The 20,525-nt window shown below is 42.2% G+C and overlaps 1 protein-coding gene across 1 annotated transcript in view; it reads right to left on the bottom strand.

The window, feature by feature from the left end:
• LOC100479318 (1-phosphatidylinositol 4,5-bisphosphate phosphodiesterase epsilon-1) overlaps positions 1 to 20,525 on the bottom strand; it is a 100,670-nt gene that overhangs the window by 65,077 nt on the left and 15,068 nt on the right. The window contains 3 exon segments of the mRNA XM_034663611.1: positions 8,036 to 8,711; positions 15,170 to 15,375; positions 17,081 to 17,339. Coding sequence (XP_034519502.1) covers positions 8,036 to 8,711; positions 15,170 to 15,375; positions 17,081 to 17,339 — 1,141 coding nt within the window.

The following is a 20,525-nucleotide window of genomic DNA, read 5'->3' as shown; positions in this document are numbered from 1 at the left end:
TTATACGTATACATCACCTTTTCTTGATCTTTCATTCATGGATGGGCATTTAGGTTGCTTCTCTTGATACTATATTTTAAGTTGTGTTCTACATTGGGCATTTTTACCCTCTAAGACCTTCATAACCAGGCCCCTGGTGTTTTTAGCCTTTGCTTGCCCACCACAGATCTGGCCTATGCTCCAGCGTGAAGCACGGACCCAGAACTGCACGTGCTTCCCTGAACAAGCCAAGTCTTTCGTGCCTCCCTCCTGCCTCCGCTGCCAGAAATGCTTCCCCCCTCCCCCTCCGCGTTGTCTGTCTGATAAATCCTATACAGCCTTCAGGACCCATCTGTCAGCTTCTCTGTGAAGCCTCTCCTGCCTGAGTCCTAGTCCTGGATCTTCCTTATGTCTGCTCCCACAGCACTCTGTAGGTGGCTTCACCGTGACTCCTACTGAGTCCTCACTGTTTGTGGCCCCTGACTTTTTTGGGTGTTGACACAATTCCTAACACTGGTCTTGGCACCAGAAGGTGCCTGGTAAGTGCCTGCATTTCATTTGTTTCATCTTGTCCCCAGCCCCAAATGCTCTAAGGTAGTTTCTGGTGACGCAGACCATACAACCATCCTGGATGATTGGGTCTGAGGCGTCATAAATCACACTCTACCCTTATAAGGATTTTCTTCTTTTTCTTGGTGGTGCTTATGCCCAAGGTGTTGTTTCTCTGCACACTGGGCTTCTCAGTACTCTTCGCNCTGAGTCCTAGTTCTGGATCTTCCTTATGTCTGCTCCCACAGCACTCTGTAGGTGGCTTCACCGTGACTCCTACTGAGTCCTCACTGTTTGTGGCCCCTGACTTTTTTGGGTGTTGACACAATTCCTAACACTGGTCTTGGCACCAGAAGGTGCCTGGTAAGTGCCTGCATTTCATTTGTTTCATCTTGTCCCCAGCCCCAAATGCTCTAAGGTAGTTTCTGGTGACGCAGACCATACAACCATCCTGGATGATTGGGTCTGAGGCGTCATAAATCACACTCTACCCTTATAAGGATTTTCTTCTTTTTCTTGGTGGTGCTTATGCCCAAGGTGTTGTTTCTCTGCACACTGGGCTTCTCAGTACTCTTCGCGGATGTCCCAGGGCTGGGGTTGCGTGTACTCCATCGCCGGCCACCAAACAGCTCCACGGCGTGAGCCAATTGGGCCTTCGTACCGTCCATCCTCCTGTAAGAGAACCGCATTCTGAATGCATGCGGGAATAGCAAGCAATGGGGAAGTCAATAGATGAATGGCTTCTAGTAAATTCCCAGAGGTGGAGGAGCTCAGGCAGTTACAGAGGACTAGAGATCTGGCCACCCAAGTGGCTCTGTTTCCAGTCGGTGATGAGACTGTTGGGAGTCTCATCATGTCCTCTCTTGTCCTGGTCACATCCCTGCTGAGTTCCAGGGATGTGCTTTACAGGGCCACCGGCAAGTGGGATGAAAACAAACTTCCCTTCCCAGGTTCAGAGGTTACATTCCAGAACTACCACTGCAGGAATATTCAGGAAGATGCACTTTGCAAATTAGGGCTTTAGAGGACAGAGGGTGTGTATGTGTGTGTGAATCTACCTAAGTAAGATCAAGTTCTATTTGTATTGCATCATCCTAGGTTTTTGGTTTTTTTTATTGTTATTGTTTGTTTTTTTACCTAGTTTGATGCTTGGGACAGTCTGACTTGAAATACAGAGTATGTGGCATATGTGAAATTTACTTCAGAGGGCTCTGGGGAGATAACCATGGAGAAAACATGTTATTAAATAGTTGGTGCACACCTGAAACTAACATAACATTATGTGTCAACAACTATGCTCAGTAAAATAAAGAAAGAAAATAGTTGGGCTGCTGTCCTCTTGCGAGACTAATACCCAAGGATAGAGAGCCCAGGGCCCTCAGAACACCATGCATATTATGATGCTGTGAGCAGCGAGAAGATCCTTAAGGGGCAGGCGTTCTTCATGACAGCTGCTTCCCACCAGGTACCTCGGAGCCTCGTGTGCTGGGGAGCAGCAGAGACTGACTCATTCAACAACCGCCAACAATTGTCCCTCTAAATCAGGGAGGCCAGTTAATAAAACTACAAAAAGTCACATATGAATTAAAGCCAATACGGATGATATTTTACAGGTTGTATAAAATGGACCTTTTAAAATTAATTTCCATTATTTACTGTCTTTACTTTCTGCAAGTTTTTAAGGACAGCCTTCCTTTGCAACTCCAAAGAGGCACTTGTAAGTAGGTTTTGCTTTGTTGTAGATGTTCTGTGAATAACAAAGGGTCTTTGTGTGTGTACTTGCTCCTTCACGCTAACATTCAATAGCGATCTCATTTTATGACTTGAGTTGTGACCTCCAACTTTCTGCATCCTCTTATGGATCCCAGGATCCTGAGGGACTTGAATGCTTGATGTGGGAAATCTTTTGGTGATCTCTGATGGATATCTGGGATTTATGCCTATCCATTAATCATTTCTCTTTTCTCTAACTATACCCCAATTTTACTATATATGTTTTCCACCAGATACAACAGTTTTGTTTTTTTTTAATTTTACTTATTTATTTGAGAGAGAGAGTGTGTGTGCTCATGAGCTGGGCAGGGAGGCGCAGAGGGAGAGGGAGAAGCAGACTCCCCACTGAGCAGGGAGCCGGATGTGGAGTTCGATCCCAGGACCCTGAGATCATGACCTGAGTGGAAGGCAGACACTTAACCAACTGAGCCACCCAGGCGCCCCTGGATATAATCTTGAGTCTATCAATCAAGGTGAAACATCCTCCCTTGACCAAAGATTGGTGTAAGATCCAAATAAGCCAATTAGGATCTCCCTCCCTGGAAAATGAATCGTGAGTACAGTGCTACTGAGAATGAAAATGGTTGAAGATCATTCCTTCCTGATGCAGGCCTGTTCCCTGTAAACAAGTCACTACAATTGACTTCAAAGTGGAATCAACATTTCATGCCACAATTTCATAAATAAATTTTGACTACCTTATTGAATATCATACGCTGAAAGAAGTTTTGTAAAAAATTTTTTCTATGGGTTTTAGCTAACACTTTAAAAATTTAATAGATCCCATCATTAAACTTTAAAACTTCTGCTCTGGGAAAAACATTGTCAAGAAAATTAGAAGACAAGCCACAAACTGGGAGAAAATGTTTGCAAAAGAAACATCTGATAAAGAACGGTTATCCAAAATATACAATGAAAACTTAAAACTCAACAATAAGAAAACTAACAACCCAATTAAGAAAATAGTCCAAAGACCTCAACAGACATTTCACCAAAGAAGAGATACAGATGGGAATTAAGCATATGAAAAGATGTTCCACATCATATAGCATCAGGGAACTGCAAATTAAAATAAGATACCACTACAACACCTATTAGAATGGCAAAAATCCAGAACACTGACAACACCACATGCTGGTGGGGATGTGGGGTAACAGGAATAAGGATTCATTCTAGTAGGAAAGCAAAATGGCACAGCCACGTTGGAAGGCAGTGAGGCAGTTTCTTACAAAAGTAAGCGTTCTTTTACCATACGATCCAGCGGTCATGCTCCTTGGTAGTTATCCAAAAGAGCTGAAAACTTAAGTCCACACAAAAACCTGAACATGAATATTTACAGCAGCTTTATTCATAATACCGAAACTTGGAAGCACCAAAATGTCCTTCAGTAGGTAAATGGATAAACTATGGTACATTCGCACAATGGAGTATTACTCAGCAATAAAAAGAAATGAGTTATCAAGTCATGAGAAGACATGGAGGAATCTTAAATGCATAATACTAAGTGAAAGAAGCCAGTCTGAAAAGGCTACATATTGTATGATTCCAACTATATGACATTCGGAAAAAGGCAGAACTATGGAGACTGTAAAAAGATCAGTGGTTGCAGGGGTGGGAGGTGGGTAGGGCGAGATAGGGTGGGAGGAAGAGACGAATAGACAGGGCACAGAGAATTTTTATGGTAGTTAAAATATTCCATGTGATATTATAATGACCAATATATGTTATTATATATTTGTACAAACCTAGAAATATACAGCACCAAGAAAGAATCCTAAGGTAAACTATGGATTTTGGGTGATTGTGATACATCAATGTAGATTCATCCCTCGTAAAAAATGTACCATTCTGCTGAGTGATGTTGACAGTGGGGGTCAGTATTCATGCATGGGGGGCAGGAGGTTTATGGGAAACCTCTGTACATTCCTCTCAATTTTATTGTGAACCTATAACTGCTCTAAAAAAAGAAAATCTTCAATAAAAAAATTTATTAGACCCATACTATGTATATATAAAAGAAGCAGTCTCTACAACTTTGGTATTTCTAAATTCAGAACATCCTAACATGGGTCAAGCTTTACTCTTAATAGAAATATTTCAGGCCTAGAAAAGCATATGCCTTTGTTTAATCTTTAAAGGAGATTTTCTGGGAACTGAAATGTAGTTTGACTCTTTCTTTCATTTTGTACAAAACAATAAACTTGGTTGGAATGGGTGAAGGACGTACCTTCTCTTTTTAATTTGGGAGAAGATCTATTGTGAGTGAAACTACAGTCTCAGTTTAGGAAAAGTTACTTTCATTTTTTAAAAAAAGATTTTATTTATTTGTCAGAGAGAGAGAGAGAGTGTAAGCAGGGGGAGCGGCAGGCAGAGTGAGAAGCAGGGAGCCAAAAGACAAGAAATAGTGACATTTGTAATGAAGCCTAGGAATACAGGAAAATAAAAGAAGTTCGTGTGGACGTTAGGATCAGGAAACTGATTCCTTAAAAAGTATTCACGCACTTTTACCTCTTGGCATTATCTTTGCATATGATATTTTGGAGACTGTTTAATCTAATCCTTTGAATAAATCCTTTTTTCCCCTTGAAGACAGCCAGAATCTATTTCAGTTGCTTACAACTAAAGTTCACCTGAGAACCCTATTTTTGAACCTTTTCAGATTCCCAGAGATCTTTCCAAATACCCAAGATTATGGGTTCTCAGCTCTGCTCATGCAACTTCAAGCCAAAGCTTATGATACCAGTCTTTGTCCCACACCCCACATCAAATCTCTGGGGTTTACTTTCTTTTATTTTCCTGTATCCTTAGGCTTTATTATAAATGTTACTGTTTCTTCTTGTCTTTTGCTTTATCTCCTGTTTACTGCTTCCATTTGATCAAATACATTTGCTAGTTAAAATCCATGTATTTGAAAGCAACTTCACATGGCACCTGGGTGGCTCAGTTGGTTGAGCATCTGCCTTCAGCTCAGATCATATTCTCAGGGTCCTGGGATCGAGCCCCACATTGGGCTCCCTGCTCAGCCAGGAGTCTGTCTCTCCCTCTCCATCTGCCCACCTCCCCACTCGTGCTCTCTCTCAAATAAATAAAATTAAAAAAAAAGGAGCAAATTCATATACATTCATCACACAAGAGGACTCCAATGTCAGATTCTTTCNTCTGTCTCTCCCTCTCCATCTGCCCACCTCCCCACTCGTGCTCTCTCTCAAATAAATAAAATTAAAAAAAAAAAGGAGCAAATTCATATACATTCATCACACAAGAGGACTCCAATGTCAGATTATTTTCCTCTTTCTTTCTTTCTTTCTTTCTTTCTTTCTTTCTTTCTTTCTTTCTTTCTTTCTTCTTTCTTTCTTTTAGNCTTTCTTTCTTTCTTTCTTGGGCAGAGGGCAAAGGGAGAGGGAGAGAGAGTCTTAAAGCAGAGCTGAGAACTCAGCTGAGGTTCCTTGCTGAGAGTGGAGCCTGATGTGGGGCTCAATCTCATGACCCTGAGATCATGACCTGAGCCAAAACCAAGAGTTGACATTCAACCAACTGAGCCACCCAGGTGCCCCAGAAAGATTATTTTCTATATAAGCCCTTCCCAAACTGGGGATAAAGAAATACTCTTACAGGGCTGTTAACATACGTTTGGAAGAACCCAAGACTGTTCGTGAATTTCTTGAACGTATGGATACATTTAAATTAATTTCTTTTGTACCTTAGGACTTCTCAGGAGCCTTAAGTTTGCTAAGCAGTATCATAAAATAACCAAAAGGGGCATTTAACAGGAGGCCTATTTGACCTTTTGTTCTCCAGGTGCCACATTGGCAGCATCTTTCTATGTTCTCTGAGACAATTTGGGAGCTGGTCTACATCATAGGAAAATAACCATTTGCTAGCCTTTTCACTTTTTTTAAATTTTTAAAAATTAAAAAAAAAATCTTGAGGGTCTGTTTCTGAGATACGTTGCCTTGTCTTGCAGAACAATGTTTTGAGGAAGACCATCGCCTGTGTTTTCGGAAGTGGCTGAGGTATATGCAGCTGCTTTGCCTTTACACTGTAGGGCCTTGCTTCCCAGCAGTGGTGGAGGGATGGGGGCAGGAGGGCGTAGTTGTGTTTGCAACTGGGAAGGACTAAGTCGGCTCCAGGTCACTTCCTCTGTCTCTGCTCCAGCGGAGCTTTTTATCTCTTCTGCTGTTCCTGGTCTCAGCTGGTGCCTCCTTCAGCAAAAACTGTAGGTTGCCAGGGTGAATGAGAAACCAAGTATGCCATAGGTGTTAATTCAGTTACTTTAGGCTATGAGATTGGGAAGGAAACAAATGGAGCCAATAAACCATGTTGGGTTTGTGACCATGATTGTAACTGAGCTCAGAGACTTTGGTTTATATACAGGTTGAATGGATTTATATGATTCTGGAAGGCTGAGGAATGATTATAATTAAAGATCAATATTTACAATAGCTCCTGAAGACCTTTTTTCCAAGCAGCTGACCACACTGGAATCTCCCTGCAGAGTGGACAGGCAGCTCATATTTTGGTCTCTGTTTTCGGATGAGTTAACTGAAACAGGCTTTGTGCTGTGCAGTCCTAGCATCATCGTGTAGACAAGACTATATGCTTATTAATCAACTAATAAGTTAGTTCTTCAGGATATGATCTCTACTCCTAAGTATTGCATGGGTGTGGGGAAAGGGGAAAGAAGACCATTATATATATATANTCTTTGCTTTTGGGAAACATGTTAGAACTGCAAAAAGTACACGAAACCAGTCATTTGAGTAACTTAAATTATAGTTCTATTTGTTTGGCGACACTAGTAAAAAAGATAATTTTTTTGCCCAAAAGTTGGAAAAGCATAACAGAGAAAAACTGAATACTTGGATACAACTCATTTGGCAACGCCATCAACAGTGTCCCCTTGTGGCGGGGGTTTTGACTCACTTTCCCAGCAATCTGCGCTTTGCTCTCTGCAAGCACACCACTCTGGTGATGCCTGTGTCTCTTCCCACACCTCGTTCAGCCCAGTCCTGCTGCCACCCTTAGCTGCAGTGTTGAAGTACCCGAGAATTTTAGGGTTAGTGAGACACACACTCACTTTAAGCAGCTGACTGTGAGAAACTGCCTCGTAAGGGCTGCTGCCAATATAATAACCTGATGAGGCAGAACTCCACGCACGAGTTATCCCGTGTTTAGGAAAGTTTCTTTCAAACTTTGAAGTTCTACAGTGAGGCAGCAATACACAGTAAATTAATGCTTTGAGAGTCATGTAGCATATTAGGGAATGAAGCACGATTTCAGTTTCCCAAGTGAAAGTTTCCAATGTATCAGCTAGTCCTTAATTAATAAAAACATTCACACTCTAATGCTTTCGATGGAAAATGAGTAAGTAACAATGCTTATACTAACCGGTTTCTTTCCAATGTGAGAACTACAATGACCAGTCGCTGTGTTCATACAAAATAGTAATAGGACCTACTACGAGCCAGACACTATTCTTTACACGTAGCAGCTGACATTATGGCTTTACACATATTAACTCAGACCCCACAGCCACCCTATGAATGGGTATTGTTATCATTCTCATTGTATAGATCAGAAACCGAGGCACAGAGAGAAGTCAGAGGTGCCCAGTACCACTCAGGAAGTACGTGCCAGAGTGTGAGGGTGAACCCTGGTGGTCCCAGCGTGGTTTCGCAAGATTAATATCTTGAGAATTAGGGAAGTGAGCAGAGGGGGAAGGCTGCGCCCCTACCTGATAGAGGCTGACGTACTGTTTCCGCAGCCACTGCTGTCTCTGGTCAGGGAACTTCCTCATCTTCCTCACGGCCCTCGTGAGTTCTAGCAATCCACTGAAGAGCATCTTAGCGGTGTGCTTGGGTGCCACAAAGTGCAATAACCTATTGTCCGTGGTCTGCAGCCCATAGAGCAGTGTCACACCAGTCTCTGAGAGAAACATGCTACCCAGTTTGTTCTGAACACACACAGTGTGTATATCGATGCTAGGGTGTCCCATGTACACAGCCTTTGCTGAAAACAGATCCAAGACCCCCTCCGCCAGGCCACTTAATCCAGCATTGCCCAGTAACGGGAATTTGCCAGGCTCAGCCGTGTTACTAAGCACACCAAGTTTTGCTTTAGCACTGGCTGGGGAGGCAGTGGTGGGCTTTACCCAGGTCAAGGTGCTGTTGTCAGGCTGGAGCTGGAGGAAGCAGCGGGCCGACAGGTGCGTGTCCTGGTCGTAGTGGATGACAGTGGCCCCCTGCAGCAGGAACTGGTGCACATCAGCTCGGATGGACAGCACGTACCACGGGATCAGCTCTGTCCCGTGGTCAAAGGCCTTCTGTGGCTCTTCTGATCCATGAGAGTCCCATTCTTTCGACTGCTCACAGAGGTCATTTTCGGAATCCAGCAAATCTCCAATTATAAACCTAATGGAAAGAGATGTAAATTTCGTCTGTCTTATAATCAGAAGTGAGAACAACACAGAGCTTTTCACTGACACTGGACATCATTTTTCACTTCACCAAGAATTTAAATTAGCATAGGAAATGTACAATGCTAAAGGTCAGGGTAGATTTTTTATTGCTGCATTCTAAAACCTTAGATTTAGCCATAGATCTGATCACAGGCATAAGGAAAGGAACTGCTAGATAAGTTGTTGTATTTTTTTAAAAAATTTTATTTATTTACTTTATTTTAGAGAGAGAGAGTGGGGGGGGCAGAGGGAGAGGGAGAGAATCTGAAGCAGACACGGCGCTGAGCGTGGAGCCTGACGCAGGGCTCAATCTCATGACCCCGAGATCATGACCTGAGCCCAAACCAAGAGTTGGGTGCTCAACCGCTGAGCCACCCAGGAGTCCAAAGTTACTGTGTTTTTAATATTAACAATAATCTTCATGATGTATTAGTTTTCCCTCTTGGGTCAGGAACTGTTAAATACTTTACATACATTTGGACTTAATTTGACCTACTTGTGAAGTAAAATTTTTTTTTTTAAAACCTCGGAGGAAACTGAGCTTCAGAAGGGGTAAGTAATGCACAAGAGGTCTACTCAAGGCAGGATTCTGCTCTGACTCGTCAGCCTGGGACCGTCATCACTAGGTTGGACTACCTTCTACTTGATCAGGACCAAAAGTTGTGACCTGAACACAATGGGGCAAAAATAAGCAGAATAAGGCTTAATAAGCTGGCCTGAGAAGTGCCACTGTTAAAAAATAAAACACCATTAGTTCAAAGACACTTGTTGGAGAATACAGTAATAGTGCCCAGATGAACAAGAACAGCTATCCTTGACTCAACCTTAAATTTTCATTGTGTGTGTACATGTGTGCACATGCATGTATGCATGTATACATGTGTGCGCACATGTGTGTATGTACACATGCACACATAAAGGACATGTCTGCTTGGAAAATTTAGCAAGTTGTCTTCCCTGAGTTGGGAATGTGGACTGTTGGGTCCAGAAGGATCTGGGGGGAAGGCAAGGAGGCCTTATTGCCTCCTTCCTATATGGCCACCTTGGCAGGAATGTGCCCAAGAGAGACTCATTTTTTTTCAAAGCAAGAAGAATTGTTATTAAGATCAATGTTTCTGCTGTCCATAGACATTGCAAAGTGGTGGATAAAACTGAGAAGGAGCTGGTCCATACATCTCTGGGAAGGAATGTTCCCATCCTCTTGGGAACTTGGCACTTGGGCAGACTACTGCCTCCTGGCAAGGCCTGAGCAGTAGCACTGAGCTTCCTGGACTCTCTCTCAGTCTAGAGCCTGGTCCCTGAGCAAGATCCCGCCCCTGCTTTCTGCAGGTTCTTCCTCTTTGCCCACATAAACAGATATTCTTAAAAAAGAAAAGAAATCTACAAGAGATCTCACAGATCTGATGATCGGAATATCCTTTTCAAATGAGCCACACTGAAAACACTAGAAATAATCCAAATGTCCAGCAATGATGAAACTTACAAATAAAATTTGATGCATTCATACAATGTAATGCATTGCACAGCAATGAAAATGAATAGTAATAGTCAACGTAATGCAACAAAAAGTACATATCTTCAGCAAGACACACAAGAATATATACTGTATGGTTACATTTGTGTAAGTGTAAACTTCAAAACCAGCCAAAACTGTACTATATTATTTAGAAATGCACAACAGTGGTATAATTATAAAGAAGAGCAGGAAGTAGTATAGTAAAATTCACTAATACAGTGGGGGAAGGGTAGTAACAAAATTGAGAAGGGAAACAGTTTATGGGTGCTGGCAATGTTTTCACTCTGGGTGGTAGTTACACGTCTATTCACTTGATAATTATCCAAATATATTTGTTTTTTAAAAACACTACATCAAAAACCAATGATACACTATATGTTGGCTAACTGAACATAATAAAAAAAAAATCAAAAAAATCTTTTAACTTTAGAATACTTTAAGACTTATGGAGAAATTTCAAAGACAGTAGACCCCACATTCAGTATTCCCTGTTATTAACATCTTACACTGGGATCGTATATTTGACACAATCATAAACCAATACTGATACATTATTATTAATTGAGGGACATACTCTAGAGAGTTCCTTAGGTCTTTTCTGTTTGTTTGTTTGTTTTGTTTTGTTTTTGTTTGTTTGGTTTTTTTTTTTTTTGGTTGTTTGTTTTTTTTACCTATGTCCTTTTTCTTTTCCAGGATTCCATCCAGGATACCGTATTACATTTAGTTGTCACGTTTCTATAATGCTCTTCTTAGGTATGACAATTTCTCACACTTCCCTTGTTTTTACTGATCTTGACTGCTCTCAGGAGCACTGGTTAGGTATGTTATAGAATGTCCCTCAATTAGAACTTGCCTGATATTTTTCTCATAATTAGACTGGGGCTATAGGTTCTGGGGAGGAAGTCCACAGAGGTAGTGTCATTCTCATAACATCATAACAACATACTATTAACATGACTTATCTCTGTTAATGTTGACCTGGCTGAGGTAGTGTTGGTTTTGCCCCATTGTAAAGTTACTCTTTTTTTGAAAACTCCTTTCCATACTGTCCTCTTTGGAAGGAAGTCCCCACGTACATTTAAGGTGTAGGGAGTTATTTTCTATCTCCTAGAGGGTGGAGTATCTAATATAAGTTATTTGGAATTCTTTCGCATAGGAGATTTGTCTCTTCTCCCCCATTTGTTTGTTTATTTATCACTTACGCATATGGACTCATGGATATTTATTTAATACCTTGGTTTACAATCTAACACAACTTTATTTTGTAGCTCAAATTGTTCCAGCTTTGGCCATTGGAAGCTCTTTCAGTTGGCTTGTGTTCCTTTGACATTTTGTGTAATTAATTGATTGATTGATTTTTAAGTAGGCTCCATGCCTAGTATGGAGCCCAACATGGGGCTTGAACTCATGACCCCGAGATCAGGACCTGACCTGAGATCAAGAGTCAGGCACTTAACCAAATGAGCCCAAGTGCCCCTAAAGCACTTTCCTCAATGTTACATATCACAATAAAAAGTAAAGAAACAAAAAGAAAATCCTTTGTGTCTAGCCTAGCTCCGTTCCTCTGAAATTGCAATCAGGAACAATGGAAAACCAATACTTATTTATGTCCTCTTCTATAATACTTAAGTCTACGCTTCATACATTTAGCATGGTAGTTAGGAACATGCCCTATATAGTGACCCTGAGCTTCATGTTTAGCTCTGCTACCTGTTTTCTGTGTGACTTAGTCAATCACTCAACCTCTCTGAGCCTCACTTTACTAATCTTTAATGGAAAAAAGACAATGCTCACTTCACAGAGCAGGTGAAGCTCAGCTAAGATAATACTTGCAAAGCACTCAGCACAGTGTCTGGCTCAGTGAAGTACACCACTCTAATTAAATAAAGGAAGACCAAGATTTCACCCCTGCTGCTTTCCTTACCCCCTTCCTTTTCCTACGCTAAACTGGCCCAACAATTCCTCTAAAGGAGCTTTAGGGTCACATTCAAGCCCTTCTACCTTTTATTTCCTTTCTCTGGGACCATTTCTACATTCTCCATGTCACACTTCTTATTTTTATTGTTTTTTTTTTTTTTAAAGCAAAAAGAATTCAATTGGTGTCTGTACCCATGAAATACAACCTATGTGAATTTGGACACAGAACTCCTGATTTTAACTTAGCACAAGAAATGGTGTTTCCCATATTCCATTTAATTTGAGTTCTGAGCTAAATCAAATATTTTTCAGTGAAAAACTACAAGCATTATAAAAGATGGTATCTGGGGAGAAAAATCATGCATCTTTCTGGAGCCTGTTTCTGCTGCTCAGAGCTGATGTAAGCTGGGGGGGGGGAGGACAGACACAATCTTTCTGAGCATCAGTTTCTATTTTTGAACACAAGAACAAGTGCTACGTGTTAACAATTCCATTAAAAAGCATTCTTCTCCAGGGGTGCCTGGGTGGCTCAGTCAGTTGGGCATCTGACTCTTGGCTTTGGCTCAGGTTGTGACCTCAGGGTCATGATTTCAAATCCCGAGTTGGGCTCCAAGCTCAGCAGGGAGTCTGCTTGAGGATTTTCTCTCTCTCCCTCTCCTTTTGCCTCTCCCCCTTCACACACACACTCTCTCTCTGTAAATAAAGAAATCTAAAAAAAAAAAAAAAAAAAAAAAAAAAAAAAAAAAAAAAAAAAAAAAAAAAAAAAAAAAAAAAAAAANGCATTCTTCCCAGGACTAATGCCCAAGATAAAACTGACCATTGCTGGTAATGAAATAAGTTCATTTCAAGAAGGAAACTAATAGCTTTGTCTCTTAGATCATATGGTGAATGTTATGCACTGCTGTGCCTGATTCTTCCTGGAGACAGGTCTCTATGGGTTTACAAGAGGGAGTAAGGTGGCACTTAAAGGGTTATTTAGGAACCAAATAACATAATGAAAGATCAAAATGTGGTTTACCAGGAAAGAAACTACCTTGTCAAACTTAGGTCATATGACTCAAGAAGAGGACCAAGGAGTGAAAGAGAAGGAAAGTTTGTATCCCACATCCCTGAAGAAATTCTGCAGTGTTGGTCAGTTAGAAACCATAAATTGACAGATAAATATTTTTCTAATGTTCCCCGATGAAAATCTTATACAGGGGGACAAGTGGGCTATTAATCAATCTGGTTATGTATTTTCTTAATAACTGTCCATTACTTCCTACAAAGTTCATATGATTAAGGACCATGATTCATCATGATTCGGAGCCAGCCTGCCTGAGGTTAAATCCTGGCTCTGGGAGGTACAAGATCCGCAGTGAAACGGAACTGTTACGAGGATTATGCAGTTGAATTTCTGTGGAATTGGAGCACTGGATCCGTAGAATCTGTTGTGAATAAAGATTCCAGACAGACATAGACATACATTAAGGACGGGAATGGCTATGAGGTGCCTTCTGTGCAGACATGTGTTTACTTGTTGATAGTCCTCTCTGTGTATATAGATTACTACTAAGGTCATCCAACAATTACTGTGAAAACTTTCAAATAATCTTTGATTTGAGGTAATCTAAACAACAACAACAACAACAACAACAACCCAAAAAACCACTGGTAGAAGCTACTTGTGAGACATTTCAGCTTAAGGAGCAAGACACTGTGGTAAGATGATTCTTTGAGCATCTGGGTCCTTTGGAGAAATCTGGACTATAGGTTTACCTCCCTCCTTAACAGCATTAGGGACTCAGACATAAGGCATTCATTTCTTTGTTCACAACAGCTTCTAAGAATCCAGGGCTCCAATTCCACAGAAATTCTTTTCTAAAAACACTGTTGCCCTTCCCAGTGTAGGCTCACACACACAGAGACAACCCAGAAAGCCTTTGCAAAACAAACCACAATGTCTCGTAAATGCACACAAGTGTGTATAAAGACTCCAAGACAACTGCAAGGTATGACTCATGAGTACTGACTACAGATAAAATCTTCCATGGCAAAGATGTCCAAGTCAGTAGGCCTTAACGGTTTTGGATGGCTCTAGAGGATTCCTCTAGCTGGACCAGGCTCTGCCATTTGAGTGTGGGCAATACACACCCTGAGACTGCTGNTACAATGTCTTGTAAATGCACACAAGTGTGTATAAAGACTCCAAGACAACTGCAAGGTATGACTCGTGAGTACTGACTACAGATAAAATCTTCCATGGCAAAGATGTCCAAGTCAGTAGGCCTTAACGTTTTGGATGACTCTAGAGGATTCCTCTAGCTGGACCAGGCTCTGCCATTTGAGTGTGGGCAATACACACCCTGAGACTGCTGATTTCTGAACTTTCTCATTTGGTTGTGCGAACGCATGTTGAGATGGGCAGCAATGCCTGTGGATACAAGAGCGGTTGGAGCAGCTGAACGATTACAAAGCTACAGATGCCAGCATGCAGAGCTGTGCCCCTGGAAGTGAGATCTGTGAACCACCTCATTTACAGTCACCCAGAAGTTTAGGGGAGCTGCTAAAAATACTGACTTCAGGGTGTCACTCTAGCCCTAATAAATCAGTATATTTGATTTAAAAATATTTTAATACTTGTCTCTGTGCCCCACCCAGTGATTAATAAAAACTGGTTTTATAGAAGCTATGAAATCAATAAATCTCATGGCTCTAATCCTAAAATTTAATTGTTGAATTTTTAGAAGTGACAGGATAGCTCGTTTTTTTTTTTAAAAGAGATAACAGGTGCCAAGAAGTCAAATTATGAGCAATAATTCTAGAACAAAGCAGCCAATTTAGAAAGGTAAATTCTAATTCAGAATTGGTAAAGTTGGAATATAAAGCATGGCTTCCTGATAAAGATGGTGGGTATTTGTTAGGGGTCCACCCAAAATCAAACTGAAGTAGGAAAAAGAAAAAATGAGCACCTCTCTTTTTTAAAGTGTAAAACTTACTGCCACCGCGCTTTATCCCTTAAGGAATTTTTCCTAGAGCTGTTGCCCTCACTGGCGCTGTCCTCGTCCTCGGCCTCCAGACTTCGGCTGCAGCTCCTGATGATCTGAAAGATGCTGTTGACGGTGGACTCCTTCTCTGAATTCTTCAAGCCATTATGTCCCACTCGTTGTAAGAAATTATCTTGTCCACTGTAATCGGCTACAAACTACAGAAAAACATACCAAGGGATTTGTTATTGCAACTTCATGTACTATGCCTAAATAATCTACTTGGGTAGGGAAATAAAATCTCAGTAGTCATAAATAATGGCATTTGCGCCTATTTTATTGAAAGAAAAAGAAAGAGCCTCCAGGAAAAACATTTTTTCGTTTCACCACATCAACTATTAGAATTCGCTCTCGTTTCCACTAAGACAACTTTAGTCCCTCTAGGAATCAACACTCCATTTCAAATTTACAACACAAAAAGCAGTATTATTTCAAGGTTCCCTAGGGAGAAGATTAGCCACTTTACAGAAAAAGGGTAGGGTTGTTTTATCTTGGTAGCAGAATTGAGAAAAACCATGACAAAGGTCTATTATTCTACAGAACCAGATAAAATTCCCGGGGCCCAAGGAAAACACTGTGAAAGGATGACGTTTTGCTTTATTTCCCATATATCCTACAGTAGCACGGAGGCTTCCTGATGGTTTTAAAGCTCTCATGGTCTGTATTTAGGATCAGAAGTTTCGTAAGGGCTCCAGCTGCACTACTGGATGTGGTGTTCCCGGCTTCCAAGCCATGAGGGAGCTGAGGTGGGTGCAGCTTGGGGGGCTTGCTATAAGCTTTCTCCTCCATTTCATGCACTTTTATCTTCCCACATAAGCCAGAGTGATGCAAGCTGGTAGTGGTGCCTGTTCCTGCCAGGGGCTCTTAAGTCTCCCTGATACCAGGTGATGCTCTGGTTCCCAGGTGACACAGAAGAGGCTGGTTTTAGGCGTTGTCTCATGGCCACCGAGAAGGGGTGTATGTGAGTGTGTGTGTGTATGAGGTCAGTAGTGGTGCTGTTGCCAAGTGAGAATGACACTAGATCTGGGTTTGGAACTGCCAGGTATGGGGAAGGGAGGTGGGTGAGGGGATGGGGTCGGGACATTGGGTGACGGCATTAAGGAGGGCACTTCATGTAATGAGCACTGGGTGTTATATGCAACTGATGAATCACTAAACTCTACCTCTGAAACTTAAAAAAAAAAATTATGGTAAAGTTTCCCCCAATTCAGTCCCTTCTTTCATTGCTATGGGAGAACTGAGGCAGCCGTGATCAGAGCCTAGAGCTTATCTTTTGATGAGATGCCAGCTTCTTCAGCATCCTCCCCCAAAGGGGGAAGCAAGGCAGCACTGACCTCCCACCATGCTTTACCCCTATAATTCCAAAAAGTTCATACTCTCACTTGACTTTTTTTTTTAAAGATTTTATTTATTTATTTGTCAGAGAGAGAGCACACAAGTGGGGGAGCGGCAGGCAGAGGGAGAAGCAGGCTACCTGCTGAGCAGGGAGCCCCATGTGGGGCTCGATCCTAGGACCCTAGGATCATGACCTGAGCCGAAGGCAGATGCTCAACCGACTGAGCGTTAACCATCTGCCAGGCATCCCTCACTTGACTTCTTTCCAGACATTCCCACCCAATAAAAGAAGAAAACCCCATCATCCCTTTAAAAAAATCAGAAAACAACACCCACTTCCGCTTGTACTTACACCCTGCCCCATTAAAGCTAAGTTAACAAGATTAAGTTCCGAACAGTGCTAGCTGGTTTTCTTCTCTCTGGAACTTCTCAGGACCTGTTACCCAGCACAACGGCAACAACGGATAACCTAGGCTCAGCAGAGTCTCTCTTCTGGCCACAGTAACTTCAGATTTTGAAAGGCCTCACCTCTAGAGTTTCTTCTTGAGAATTGTACCTCGGGCAAAGCTTCATGAGGCCAGAGGCTCCGTCCAGTACTTCACAGAGCTCCTTCAGAAACACCCCACAGAATGGGACCACCTTACAGCCGGGTATGTGCAGGGCCCGCGTGATCACCTTCCTGTACTCGCAGGAAGATTCGTGCTGAGCCATGGCATCCTTCAGGCTCCTCATGGTCTCCAGGTCAGACTGGTCCATAAACTGCCACATTTTCAAAACTTTTCTTGACCTATTGCAAGTAAATGATGTCTTTTTAGATCAAAGGAGAAATAATATTGTTCACAGTATACAGCCTAAATTCCATACAAATCCATTCTTCTTGCTTCAGTTTTCCTTATGTTTTAATAATTTATTTAGGACTCACATCTCCACCTACTTCCCCAAATGATATATTACTTTTAGAAACTGAAACACAAAATTAAGTATGACAGATACAAATAACACATGTAGAAGGAGTTATTTTTGGAAAGTGGGCGCTGGACCTAGCTTTGAGCTTTTCTGGCAGCTGGGGCCAAGAGGGAAACCTAGTGGGTAATATGGTTTGTACAGATATTTATGGAGGATTGTCTGCAGAAAACATGGTCCTCTTGATCTTTTAAATGTTATCCTTGGATTAGGCCAGTACCTTAGTGAAATACATAAACCCTGTTTTGTCCTCTTTTGTGCAATTGCTTTTACTAAATCTAGCTTTGATATTAAGCCACTGGCCCATCCTGAGAGGCATTATCTTAAAATACTATTTGCATAACAGGATGTTAAATGGGACTTCTCCTATGATGAAACTGCTGCTGAGAACAATAGGTGACATTGTACCCCACCTCCTAAAGAGAGGCACCAGGTCGTCACGAGGGTACCCAAACTGCTCTGCCATCTGTGGTCTACAACCGTCCATCAGCTGGTGCAGAGGAACTGGCTCTGAGCAGCTGGGTAGGGGCTATTTCTCTGGATAGAGCTGTCAGAGTGCTACATGTGGAAGGATGAGGATCACCCCCAGGGCAGAGGGCTTCAAGTGAACTCCATGGAGAGGTGGCCCTATGTCCTGAGTCTGTGGATCACATAGCCCGGTGTGTGACTCTTGCCTGGGAAAGTCTAAAGATGACAGGCTGACTAGAGCTGCCTGAAAGTTCCAGTGGGTCTGTCTTGCATGTGCAGAGTATGGGAGGGCAGAGCACTGAGCATTGCCTGTGAGTCAGGAAGGGATACCGTGAGGTGCAGTTGCACCTGAGCTGTCTAGAAAGGCCCGCCTGCCAAAGGAGGGGATCTTCGCAGAAAGAGTCTAGGAGGGCAGGACCTCCAGAGCTGGATCCTGGGGACTAAGGGGGCCCTGCCCCTTGCCGGCTATCTGTGCAGTGGGAGGTGCCCATAGGGCAGCAGGTGGGGGAACTGAGGAGGAGTAACTAGGAAGAAACCCTCAGAGCACACGTATCCCTCTCTGTGGGAGCACCCAGGCCAGACTACAACTGTCCCAGACAAATGAGACCTTTGCTCCCTTCACCCCAGCTCCCTCCTTCTTTCTTCTCCCACCCACTTTTTCTATAGGGACCCTGAGTTGGAGGAAGAAAAGAAAAACCCTGTCCTCCCATTCTACAGCAGGTTTCTGAGACTGAGCTGTAAAATGTGAGGAAAGGGTGACGCTTTAAATCAAATGAGAGGTTGAAATTTTGATTTCTATTAGATTGGATTAAAAAATCACTATGTCATATTTAAGACATTTAAAGGACATAGAGAAGTATAATATGACAAAGGCCCATGCACCAACCTCTCAGTTTAAAAAATAAAACATTAACAATGTGGCTGAGGCCCCATTGGGTTCCTCCATGAGCACACACTGCTCCCTCCCGCACTGAAGGGGACCACAACTGTACTCCAGTGTTCTCGTGCCCTTACAATTCTTTATGCTTCCCCAACATATGTATATATCACTAAGCAGCTTGCAGAATGGTCTGTGCTTTTAAACTTTATAGAAATGGTGTCACACTGTAGGTACTCAGGCAACTTGCTTTTCTTGCACAGCTGTCTGTTTCTGAGATTTATTCATGCCCATAAGCATAGGAGAATGAGACAAGCTACTGACCACATCAGTGACTGTGAAAGCTATAGGACCTCCCAAGGTATAACCCAGAGTTGGGGGAGGAAGAGCCTATCAGGCAGGTCTGAAAGATAGTGAGGTTAGAAAAATAAAACTTTTGGGGTGCCTGGGTGGCACAGCGGTTGCGCGTCTGCCTTCGGCTCAGGGCGTGATCCCGGCATTAGGGGATCGAGCCCCACATCGGGCTCCTCTGCTGGAAGCCTGCTTTCTTCCTCTCCCACTCCCCCTGCTTGTGTTCCCTCTCTCGCTGGCTGTCTCTATCTCTGTCAAATAAATAAATAAAATCTTTAAAAAANTATGCATTATACATTGCTTTTTTCCCCGATGATATTAAACATATTTCATACACATCATTTTTGGTGGCTAAATAATATTCCATTTCCCCACCGATGTTCATTTGGTTTTAGACTGACACCATGATTGAGCAAATATTGTTCTATGTAAATCTTTTTACTGCTAATTGTCTCCTCCAGTGATCTACAGCTCCTGGTGTAGTATAGACCTCACCCACAATCAGCCAGTCCTTTGTCTTATGTGACCAGTATAATACAGTAGAAGTGACAGTGTGTGACGTCTGAGGCTAGGTCATAAAAGGCACTGCAGCTTTTGCCTTGCTTTCTTGTTGTTCACTTTGGAACAAGCCAGCGGCCATGCTGTGAGGATAGTGACGTCCAGAACAGAGGAAGTGAGGTCCCCAGCCAATAGCCAGCACCAACTTGCCAAATACAGAGGATGAGCATCATTAAAATAGAATTATTTTATAACACGATCATTCTTTTTCTTAAAAGAAAAAACGCAGGTTCTTTTTAGAAAATTTATCACAAAGAGGGTCCAATCATCCAAATCATCTCCTGTTCTCCCAGTATTCTTTCTATTTTTTCCTTTTTTGAGCCACGCCTGATACATTTGTATGACCATTTTAAATGCCAGTGACATGAGCGTTTGAGTTTATTCTTAGTTAAGAAAGTTCAAAAGGACAAAAAAAATTTCCGACTCTGAGAATTTTCCTTTCCTCCCCCAACCCGGAATCCCTTTGCAGAGATTTGGAGAATCAAAGAAAAATCTCAATAATGTTAGGACACGAGATCTATTTATAGTGAGAACCCTCACTGGGAAGGTGAGTCTCAGACACTAACAGCAGCAGGCTCACTTTCTGGAGCCTCACTATGCCAAACACACGTGCTAAACACTTCGTACTCTTGCACTTAATTCTGTGCCAGGAGGTAGGTGCTTTTTATTATCACCATCCCCATTTTACAGATAAAGAAACTACGGCTCCCTGAGGTTGAGAAACTGGCTCAGATCACACAGCTATTCCGGGGGGGG

This window comes from Ailuropoda melanoleuca, chromosome 6 (assembly GCF_002007445.2).
Source record: "Ailuropoda melanoleuca isolate Jingjing chromosome 6, ASM200744v2, whole genome shotgun sequence".
Classification (NCBI taxonomy): Eukaryota; Metazoa; Chordata; class Mammalia; order Carnivora; family Ursidae; genus Ailuropoda; species Ailuropoda melanoleuca.
This window is presented reverse-complemented; position numbering and strand designations above follow the sequence as displayed.